General features: G+C 41.0%; 1 protein-coding gene across 1 annotated transcript in view; it reads left to right on the top strand.

Moving 5' to 3' along the window:
* Positions 1–12,194, top strand: part of fcho2 (FCH and mu domain containing endocytic adaptor 2) — a 239,153-nt gene that overhangs the window by 105,738 nt on the left and 121,221 nt on the right. Inside the window, exons 10-11 of the mRNA XM_067982732.1 lie at positions 657–729; positions 4,377–4,401. Of these exons, the coding sequence (XP_067838833.1) occupies positions 657–729; positions 4,377–4,401 (98 nt within the window). The remainder of the gene's footprint in view (positions 1–656; positions 730–4,376; positions 4,402–12,194) is intronic.

Raw genomic sequence — 12,194 nt, 5'->3', positions numbered from 1 at the left:
CTCTCCCTTTCCTTTCCCTTCTTGCCACCTTGCAGAATATCTACTGCCCTTCATCCTGCCCCTCCCCTCCAAACAGGCACTCTCCTTCTCTCTTCTTGTCCCTTGCCATTAAACAGTCACTCTCTCTCACTTTCACTTTCTGCTCTTTTCCCTCTCCCCTTCCCCTGCACTCGTTCCTATTCTGTTTTCTCTCCTGTGCTTCTTGACCGCCCCCCCCCCCATACCATTTCCTCCTCTCTCCTGCTCCCACCCCTCCTTCCTCTCTCTCTCTCCTTTCCCCTCCATTTCTTGCACGATGTCTTTCTCACCTTCCTCATTCTCTCTTCTCCTCCACTCCTTTCCTCCTTCCTTCTCAGACAAACAATAAGGAAGAAGAAAATTACCACAGGCATGGTTCTTGCAATATAGAAGACCAACTCAATGAATATGAGAGATTATTTTATAAGATGGGGATAGAGAACAATTTTAAAATGCAATGTGCCTATGTAATTTGGAGAGAAAATGTTATATAATTATTTAACTATAATAATTGAGCAAATTGGGTCTCTGAAGCATAACTATTTTTAGAACACTAAGGAAGTGTGTTTCTTGTTGCAGGATTGGGTTTGTTACTTTAGGTACAGTTGTTGATTTGCTAACCGATATTTGTAATGCAGGGGTGAAGAAGACAAGAAGAAAAACTTTTGGAATACCAGGACGAATAAAAAAAGAAAAAGATACAGATTCAGTGTGAGTTCTTGTTTTAATGGTGGAATAAAATGTTCAGAAGACATGGGACTTTTTTTTATGTTCTTGAAGTTGTACAGCAGTTAAAATTGTCAGCATTTTATAAGAATGTTCCATTGTTATTCATTGCATTGATAGCCACCCATTCTGCAGCATTTTTGTGTTTCCTTTACACCTAATTTATTCTTCTACAGAGAGAAATATTTGGGGAATTTTGTTAGTGGTGTTAATTAAAGCTGTTTTTATATTACTGAAGTGCCCTGCTGGTGCTACCAATTCCTGACATGAGGGTCTTGTACAGCTGGTGACAACAACAAAGATAAACATGCTAAGCAGCTAAGGTTGGCAGCCAGGAAGACCTTTTTTAACTCTGGTCTCCTTGTCCCACCAGCCTTAGCAAATCTGTCAAGATTTTCTTTGTTGCCGCTGGCTGTGTAAGACCTGTGTGATAGAAAGCAGTGGCTCTAGCATGGCACTAGAGAAGTATAAAAATGGCTTGGGTGACCCGAGATCAGATCCTTATTACAATTGGCATTTGAACTTTGTCTTCTAAAGGAGCGAGGGAATCTAAATTCAACCAGGCCCTTTGTAGAAGGGAGGGAGAAAAGTACCCACCCAACCATGGAAGTTCTTACTCCCTTAGCCTTCCTCCCTTCAACAACAATCATCAGGTTTTTAAAAGTCAAGCTTGGCATCATACCATTACTTCTTTGTGATTTACTTAGTCTTCTATTTTAGTCTTTTCAGCTTTGGTAATGTCCTGCATTGTGGGCCTTTACTCTAGTTTTTTAAATTAAAAGCCAGTGTCTCAAAAAAAAATGGAAAATATTATGTTTATCCTTTCTTGTATTTTGTTTAGAAACAAACTCTGTTACTGAGGTAGTTGCCTAATGCCATGCATATTTAGCTGTCATAGAATCATAGAATCATAGAAGTTACAACATGGAAACAGGCCCTTCGGCCCAACATGTCCATGTCGCCCAGTTTATACCACTAAGCTAGTCCCAATTGCCTGCACTTGGCCCATATCCCTCGATACCCATCTTCCCCATGTAACTGTCCAAATGCTTTTTAAAAGACAAAATTGTACCCGCCTCTACTACTGCCTCTGGCAGCTCGTTCCAGACACTCACCACCCTTTGAGTGAAAAAATTGCCCCTCTGGATCCTTTTGTATCTCTCCCCTCTCACCTTAAATCTGTGCCCCCTCGTTATAGACTCCCCTACCTTTGGGAAAAGATTTTGACTATCGACCTTATCTATGCCCCTCATTATTTTATAGACTTCTATAAGATCACCCCTTAACCTCCTACTCTCCAGGGAATAAAGTCCCAGTCTGTCTAACCTCTCCCTGTAAGTCAAACCATCAAGTCCCGGTAGCATCCTAGTAAATCTTTTCTGCACTCTTTCTAGTTTAATAATATCCTTTCTATAATAGGGTGACCAGAACTGTACACAGTACTCCAAGTGTGGCCTCACCAATGCCCTGTACAACTTCAACAAGACATCCCAACTCCTGCATTCAATGTTCTGACCAATGAAACCAAGCATGCTGAATGCCTTCTTCACCACCCTATCCACCTGTGACTCCACTTTCAAGGAGCTATGAATCTGTACTCCTAGATCTCTTTGTTCGATAACTCTCCCCAACGCCCTACCATTAACGGAGTAGGTCCTGGCCCAATTCGATCTACCAAAATGCATCACCTCACATTTATCTAAATTAAACTCCATCTGCCATTCATCGGCCCACTGGCCCAATTTATCAAGATCCCGTTGCAATCCTAGATAACCTTCTTCACTGTCCACAATGCCACCAATCTTGGTGTCATCTGCAAACTTACTAACCATGCCTCCTAAATTCTCATCCAAATCATTAATATAAATAACAAATAACAGCGGACCCAGCACCGATCCCTGAGGCACACCGCTGGACACAGGCATCCAGTTTGAAAAACAACCCTCGACAACCACCCTCTGTCTTCTGTCGTCAAGCCAATTTTGTATCCAATTGGCTACCTCACCTTGGATCCCATGAGATTTAACCTTATGTAACAACCTACCATGCGGTACCTTGTCAAATGCTTTGCTGAAGTCCATGTAGACCACGTCTACTGCACAGCCCTCATCTATCTTCTTGGTTACCCCTTCAAAAAACTCAATCAAATTCGTGAGACATGATTTTCCTCTCACAAAACCATGCTGACTGTTCCTAATTAGTCCCTGCCTCTCCAAATGCCTGTAGATCCTGTCCCTCAGAATACCCTCTAACAACTTACCCACTACAGATGTCAGGCTCACTGGTCTGTAGTTCCCAGGCTTTTCCCTGCCGCCCTTCTTAAACAAAGGCACAACATTTGCTACCCTCCAATCTTCAGGCACCTCACCTGTAGCGGTGGATGATTCAAATATCTCTGCTAGGGGACCCGCAATTTCCTCCCTAACCTCCCATAACGTCCTGGGATACATTTCATCAGGTCCCGGAGATTTATCTACCTTGATGCGCGTTAAGACTTCCAGCACCTCCCTCTCTGCAATATGTACACTCCTCAAGACATCACTATTTATTTCCCCAAGTTCCCTAACATCCATGCCTTTCTCAACCGTAAATACCGATGTGAAATATTCATTCAGGATCTCACCCATCTCTTGTGGTTCCGCACTTAGATGACCTTGTTGATCCTTAAGAGGCCCTACTCTCTCCCTAGTTACCCTTTTGCCCTTTATGTATTTGTAGAAGCTCTTTGGATTCACCTTTGCCTGATCTGCCAAAGCAATCTCATATCCCCTTTTTGCCCTCCTGATTTCTCCCTTAACTCTACTCCGGCAATCTCTATACTCTTCAAGGGATCCACTTGATCCCAGCTGCCTATGCATGTCATATGCCTCCTTCTTATTTTTGACTAGTGCCTCAATCTCCCGAGTCATCCAAGGTTCCCTACTTCTACCAGCCTTGCCCTTCACTTTATAAGGAATGTGCTTACCCTGAACCCTGGTTAACACACTTTTGAAAGCCTCCCACTTACCAGACGTCCCTTTGCCTGCCAACAGACTCTCCCAATCAACTTCTGTCTTGCCATAGTTTATTCACTTCTACTGCACTTGGCATGCTCTGCTGAATAACAAACTGTAAACTATATGATAGGATGATATATGGAAGTAAATCGAAATCAACAATTCCATCTTAGTTTTGATGATTTTTTACTTGCAATTTATGCAATCACAGCTTAGTTGAATGCCTGGCTTGTAACTCACTGCCAGCTATCTGTTGTCATAGATCTATTACTCTTCCTGTTAAACTGCAGCTTTTCCCCCCCTATATCAACTAAAGTCATACATATTCATTTTTAAAAGCTTTTATATGCTCTATTGGCTTTCTCACTGAAAACTAATTCCTATAACATCAATAGATTTTAATCCAATCCCTTCTTTTATTAGCTTTAAAAAAATTCATGATGGGGTAACATTCTTTAATAATATATAAAAAGTATTTTACAAGATTACAGATATGAATGCACCTTCTAAAAAAATATTGTATTGTAAATGTTACTGGTTGTATGTAAATACTAATTATCTTTTTTTCTTTTTGTGTATTTATGATTAGAATGTTTTCAGCAATTAACTTTTATTTTTATTTTATTCCTTCTACAGGGAATCTCCAGATGCAGATTCAGTTGTAAGTAGATCAAACAAAGGTAGAAATCTAATAATGGGTATGGTAGCATAGTGATTATGTTACTGGACTAGTAATCCAGAAGCCTGAGTTCAAATCCTGCCACAGTCTAAACTTAGTTAATTAAAAGTAAAATGGAATAAAAAGCTAGTGTCAGTAATGGTGACCATGAACCTACTGTATTGTCATAAAAACCCATCTGGTTCACTAATGTCCTTTAGCGAAGGAAACCTGCCATCCTTACCTGGTCTGGCCTGTGTGTGACTTCAGACCCACAGCAATGTGGTTGGTTCTTAACTGCCCTCTGAAATGGCCTAGGAAGCTACTCGGATGCAAGAAGGTGGTTCACCATCCTCTTCTCAAGGGCAGTTAGGAATGGGCAATAAATGCCAGCGACGCCCACATCCCATGAATGAATTTTTTAAAAAATGAACAGAGTTTGGTAGTAGAATCAGTCCTATTTTTCTGGATACTATAACATTTTGATAAATCATCCCAAATATAATACGGTAAAAGATTTCTCTGTAATCTCTTGAGTTCAACTCATGAGAACAACTCATAAATAGGTAATCAGGTAATGTACCTGGTAAATGGTCCACTAAATTGACCAACAAAGTGAATGTACAGTACTGGCTTGCATATAGATGACCATAGGCTAGAAATTTAAGTGCAGTGTAGTTTTCAAGCAATGCATTTTTTGTGCTGAGTATATTTGTTCTGAAGAATTAAGCCTTTTGTTAAGTAAATGCTGCTTAACGGTCTTCAAACATTAGTCTAACAACTGGTGGCACAAAATACATAACAACAACTTGCATTTATATAGCGCCTTTAACGTAGTAAAACGTCCCACTGCATTTCACAGGAGCGTCATCAAACAAAATTTGACACCGAGCCACATAATTTTATGAGATATTAAGGCAGGTGACCAAAAGCTTGGTCAGAGAGATAAGTTTTAAGGAGCGTCTTAAAGGAGGTAGAGAGGCGGAGAGGTTTAGGGAGGGAATTTCACAGCTTAGGGCCTAGGCAGTTAATGGCATGGCTGCCAATGGTGGAGCAATTAAAATCGGGGATGCACAAGAGGCAAGAATTGTAGGAGCACAGAGATCTCGTAGGGCTGGAGGAGGTTACAGGGATAGAGAGGGGCGAGGCCATGGAGGGATTTGAAAACAAGGATGAGAATTTTAAAGTCGAGGCATTGCCGGACTGGGAGACAATGTAGGTCAGCGAGCACAGGGGTGATGGGTGAACAGGACTTGGAGTGAGGTAGGATACGGGCAGCAGAGTTTTGAATGAGCTCAAGTTTATGGAGGGTGGAAGATGGGAGGCCAGCCAGGAGAGCATTGGAATAGTCAAGTCTAGTGGTAACAAAGGCATGGATGAGGGTTTCAGCAGCAGATGAGCTGAGGCAGGGGCAGAGACGGGCGATGTTACGGAAGAGGAAGTAGGCGGTCTTGGTGATGGAGCGGATATGAGGTCGGAAGCTCATCTCAGGGTCAAGTGGAACGCCAAAATTGCGAACAGTCTGGTTCAGCCTCAGACAATGGCCAGGGAGAGGGATGGAGTTGGTGGCTAGGGAATGGACATATAGCAGATGTAAAACAGACATCTACAGAAGAAGAAATTGCATTCCCCCCAAAAAAAACCCAGAAAACTTCACTATTGTGTAGCAATTTAACAAATTAACTGACTGAAGAAGAACTGATAGAAATTATCCATTTGAGGCAAGGAAGTTGAAGTGACAGGAATCTCTGCTTGGGAGGCACAAATACTTAGCTGCTTGAGCTATAGGGCTATCTTGCATTCTCTAACAATTAAAAGTTAATTTGTGAAACCCGGTTACTCTTTTATATTTAACCGCTGTCCAGTTGATCTTTAATCTTTTAAAGTTATTTCAGATTTGTATGAATTTTTTTGCTTCTTTCTGATTTCTTAGTTCCACCAATATCGTTAAACATGTAGAAATATACTACATTACAGACTTCACCATAGGAACAATTTTTAAAATTCTTTTCATCGCTCAGTTTTAATATTACCCAGTAATAACCTTAAGTACAATCTAAAATTTGATTTAAGTGGATTGGGTTGTGCACTAGTTATACACTACACTTTCACCTCTGGGCCTCTGCACCCTGGATTCAAATCTAGTCCAGACTGATGGGATGAAGAAATCAGAAAACTTCTGTCTGCTGCCTGTTTCCTGTCTGCTGGCTGTAACAGTTCTACATAAGTTTTAATCACATCCCAAAGCTGCCCTAATTTGGCAGTCTTATTCAGAGAGACTAGGATTGCTGGTGTGGGAAATTGAAAAACATCACGCTATTGTGGGTGGTGTCCTTCTTGGGTTGGGCTGACGCACATCGTTGGGACAGAGTAGAGGGAGCTGTACCCTGCATCTAACTAGTATATCTGACCTGGGACTGCTAGATGCTGACACTGATATCTGAAATGGAAAATGTTCCATTTATCAGCATCTTGACGTACATTGAATTATTGAAACGGGAAAGAGAGAACTTTATATAGCACCTTTCACAACCTCAAAGTGCTTTACAGCCAATGAAGTACTGTTGTAATGTAGGAAAAAAAATTCTAATAGAACTGATGTACCCATTTCTGAATTAAAATAAATGAGCTTGAAGCTAAAAATTCATAATGAACTATGTGTGACATTTAAAAAATTTGTTCTTATTCTATTTCTTTTACATCCAATCTATCTCTGTTTGCATACCAAATACAATTCCAGAAGACTTCAAATGGAGCTACCTGTGGCTACCATGGGAAATTTGATTTTCAGAACACTAAGTAAAATCCTGCAGGTGTAGCTGTTTTCTCAATAATAATAGCTGCAGTCTCCCTTCTTTCTTGATCTTCCATTGCCAGTTCCTCACCAAAAAGGGATGTGGTGAATATACAGAAGATTTAAGAACATAAGAATGTGAGAAATAGGAGCAGGAGTTGGCCATACGGCCCTTCGAGCCTGCTCCGTCATTCAAAAAGATCATGGCTGATCTTCGACCTCAACTCCACTTTCCTGCCCGATCCCCATATTCCTTGATTCCCCACGAGTCCAAAAATCTGTCTATCTCAGCCTTGAACATATTCAACGATTCAGCATCCATAGCCCTCTGGGGTAGAGAATTCCAAAGATTCACAACCCTCTGAGTGAATAAATTCCTCCTCATCTCAGTCCTTATCCTGAGACTATGCCCCCTAGTTCTAGAGTCTCTAGCCATGGGAAACAAACTCTCAGCATGATTCAGGAAGATTACTTTGTAGCAAAACTGTATATTGTTGCTGAAATTTGTGCTTTGCTAGTTTTGTACCCATGCTGCTTGCAAAAGGAGAAATATACTCAAAATAACAGATGAGGTCTGAAATTGGTCATACTTTCTCTTTCTCCACCCCCCCCCCCCCACCCCCCAAACAAAGTTTTCTGCTCTCAGCTGAATCTGGGGTATAGTTTCAGGGATACAGGTCCATCCTTTGGTACCTTCATGTGAAGGGATGAGTGTTGACACCCAATTCAACCCAGAGGAGTGCCATCACAGCTGAGTTAACACCTGTCTTCATCTGATATTGACAGACATGTGTTAATTGTATCTATATGATTTATATCAATTAGTGTTGATTGTATTCAGGTGGTGCATATCCATTGGGGACACTGAGAGCTTAACTAGGGGTGCACTCTGGGTAATGTGGATCTCTGTGAATAAAGGCTTGGAAGCAACTGAAGACCAGGCTCTAGTATTCTATCCTTCACCACCTGGCTGGCCAATTTATGGCAACATGCACATTTCATCTTGTGTCACTAGATAATTGTGATCAAAAGGAACTCTAGATGATTTTTCATTTCCTCTTTTTGACCTTGGGATGCATGATAGGAGTGCAGAACTTATTATGGGATAGGATGTGAAGAGCAGATTTCTTAATGAGTTGGAATTTATATGGGGGTTGACTTCAGGTGTGGATGAGAGTTTCAGTGGAGGTAAGGTAGGAATAGAAATAGGCAATCTTGTTGACAGAGCAGATATGAAGTTTTGAAAAATCTGCAAAATGAACCTATGATAGTAAAAGAAGTTGAGCATTCTTTCATGTATGAAGTCTCTGAATTACTTCCTCATTTTTGCCTGTAACCATTTGCCAAGCAAGTTAAAGGTGGCCAGAACTGCTTGGAGTTCAGACCCCAATGCCTCCATTGCAGTAGTCAGAGCAGTCATGAGAAATGCTGTGTTTATAGCCTGCGTTACTGAGACTGTTACTACAAATGTCCCATGCTCAATGGCAGACTGCAATGCAGATGATTGTTTGCATTAAGTAACCATACCACCTTCCACTGCCATGTGTATAGTGGCATATGAATGTTCAACACTGACCTTATGTTTTAATATCCTTCATTGAAAACCAGGCCCACTAATGTCTCTATCCCCTGGTAACTCAGGAGGGGCAACTCAGAACCTATGTCCTGTACATGTTGGTTCCTCATCAAGCCCCACCACAAGTGCCCTTCCTCACCATGATTTTTTCTCCCCCCTCATGAGGGCTTTGTTCTTGTTCTGAGTATGCGCACTTGCACTGGAGTCTGTTACAAGTGTTGGAGATGATAGCTGGTGCTGTGGTATGTGATATGCATTCGGTGCACCTTGTAGCTATTGAGTTCTAGTTGCTTTGTGAAGAAAACCATTATGAATATATAAGCATAATTGTCCATCTGGGTGCTACATTTTCAATACATGCACTATTATATGCCTATGTGCATTTAGTATGCATGGACATATTGTTCAAATCATAGACAATATTGTTAATGTGATGCATAACATTTCTGCAGTCTTCCAACATCCTCAGACTCTAGGCTTTCCAGAGCCCCCCCATCTGATATTTAGTGAGAGGTCTCTGCTGGTAGGGCCTAATACCAGTTCCACTCCATGGTCTGCAGTTACTTGCAAGTTTTGTCTTTTAACATAACAGCGGTGATTGATATATTTAGATGTTAGTATCAGGTTTTTTATATTGTGCAACACAAGTGATTTATCCACAAAGTAGGAGGCATGGAATAGAAGGCAATCATAAATTTATAGCACAGAAGTAGGCCATTCGGCCCATCAATTCTGTGCTGGCCGAAAAAGAGCTATCTAGCCTAATCCCACTTTCCAGCTCTTGGTCCGCAGTCTTAAGGTAGGTTGTTGCGCTTCAAGTGCATATCCAAGTACTTTTTAAATGTGATGAGGGTTTCTCCCTCTACACCCTTTCAGGCAGTGAGTTCCAGATCCCTGCCACCCTCTGGGTGAAAACATTTCTCCTTAACTCCCCTCTAATCCTTCTACCAGTTACTTTAAATCTATGCCCCCTGGTTATTGACCTCTTTGCTAAGGGAAATAGGTCCTTCCTATTCACTCTATCTAAGCCCCTCATAATTTTATACACCTCAATTAAATCACCCCTCAGCCTCCTCTGTTCCAAGGAAAACAACCCCAGCCTATCCAATCTTTCCTCATACCTAAAATTCTCCAATCCTGGCAACATCCTCGTAAATCTCCTCTATGCCCTCTCTAGTGCAATCACATCTTTCTTGAAATGTGGTGACCAGAACTGTATGCAGTACTCTAGCTGTGGCTTAATCAGTGTTTTATACAGTTCTGGCATAACCTCCCTGTTCTTATATTCTGTACCTTGGCTAATAAAGGAAAGTATCCAGTATGCCTTCTTAACCACCTTATCTACCTGTCCTGCTAACTTCAGGGATCTGTGGATATGCACTCCAGGGTCCCTCTGATCCTCTACGCTTTTCAGTATCCTACCATTTATTGCGTATTCCCTTGCCTTGTTTGCCCTCCCCAAATGGTTCTGCTGAAAGGTCTTTGACTTGAAACGTTAACTCTGTTTCTTTCTCCACAGATGCTGCCTGACTTGCTGAGCTTCTCCAGCATTTTCTGTTTTTATTTCTGGATCTAGCTTGCAACTTTCTCTTGGATCTCGTGGGCTTTTAATTTTCTGACCAGTCTGCTATGTCAGACCTTATCAAAAGCCTTGCTAAAATCCACGTAGACTACATCAAACGTGCTACTCTCATGAACCCTCCTTGTTACCTCCTCAATTTTAAATAGGCTAAACCAGAGAAAGCAAAGAGTGGCTGTGGATAGAGCTGAATTATGATTTCAAAAGGTCACTGGTGGGGTACCACAAGGATCTCAGTGCTGATTCTTTTTCTATTTCCAGTATATATAAATGATCTGGACCTGAAGACAGAAACAGAGTTTGCAGATTACATCAAATTGGGAGAGGTTTCAAACAGCATCGAAGAGGCAAACCAAATACAAAGGGATCTGGGCAGATTGGGAGGGTGGACTGATGAGTGGCAAAATGGCACATTTAATGTGGCCCAATTTAAGTTAATGAGACCAGGGAAGAAAAATAAATAGTGCGACTATAAGTTAAATGGCTCTGCACTACAGGGCACAACACAGGAGAAGAATCTGGGGATATTTCTTTCACTCCTCTGGGGCATTTCTTTTTATTTTAAAGGCACTACTTAAATGAAAGTTGTTGTAGTTGTAATATTGTTGGATAGTTCACAGAAACCAATAGTGCCGTTTATGGCAGCAGTAAGGAAAGATAATGGGATCTTGGGACGTATAGCCAGAGCACAAAACCCAGGAGGTGACGAATTTGTATAAGGTGCTAACTGGTACTGTGTACAATTCTGGTTACCGTACTATTGCAATGATGTCCAATATTGGAGGGAGTGCAGAAAAGGACAACAAAACTGATGCCCAGATTAAGGCATCTGAGCTATGAGGGGAGACTGAAGAGCCTGTGATTGACTACGGTGGATGGGGAGGCTCAAGGGAGATATCCAAGCCTTTAAAGAAATAGATAAATTAACATGTTCCAGATTTCCACAGCTCTAAGTGGGACAAAGGCTCTAGTTTAGAAGAGGGAAGGTGCATAGAAAGTTTAGATATACCTACTTTACACAGAGGGTGAAGAGTGTGTGAAATGGACTGCCCAAAGAGGCAGTGGAGGCAAATAGTATGGAAACGTTTGAGGGAGAATTGTGCAATTGAAAATTATTAGTTTTTAGGACCGTACGTAACAATTGCAGAGTCTTTTCAGATCCTGTACTTTCTTATGTGATTCAGCTCATGGAAACTCCTTCTTCAGTACATTCTCTTTACTATCATGGCACATATATCAGAATTTGTATAACCCTGCTAAAGTTTCAGTTGCACTACTTTAATTCTCCATTCTTGCAAACATTTCCCTGAATACAGTGGGTTTTACATATAATCTAACAACTAGGATTTTTATTCCTCTCCATATATTTGCAAAAGATAAAATTAAAAGGGAATGGGACTAAGTGGATAGCTGTTTAAGAGCCAGCACAGACATGATAGGCTAAATAGCTTCCTTTTTAAAAATAAAGCCCTTTACTGCTACATTACAGCGATATTCTTGCTTTACTTTTGTGCTTTTTTTAAAAAAGTCATCCAAGCACTTTGTGTCTCCTGCCAGGTCCTCATAGTAGCGGATATGGAGCTCATAATCTCTGACATAGCCACACTTCTCTTCTGATCACATACGGAACTGTCCTGTGCCAAAAAAGTCCACGTAATGCAGTTGACCAGGACATCATGGAAAAATCTTTATTTTTTTTAAAGTTTGTTGCTCAGCTGTTTAACAAAATTATTATGCATTGCCCAACTGTCTTTAAGGATCCTATTTTTAACTCCATAAGGAAGAAAATAACTTGTACAATAGTTTTCCTGGTACAGCATGCATATATAGTGCCATTTTATGCATAC

The sequence above is a fragment of the Heptranchias perlo genome, chromosome 4 (genome assembly GCF_035084215.1).
Source record: "Heptranchias perlo isolate sHepPer1 chromosome 4, sHepPer1.hap1, whole genome shotgun sequence".
NCBI lineage: Eukaryota > Metazoa > Chordata > Chondrichthyes > Hexanchiformes > Hexanchidae > Heptranchias > Heptranchias perlo.
Note: the sequence above shows the minus strand (reverse complement) of the source record. Positions and strands in the feature narration are given on the sequence as shown.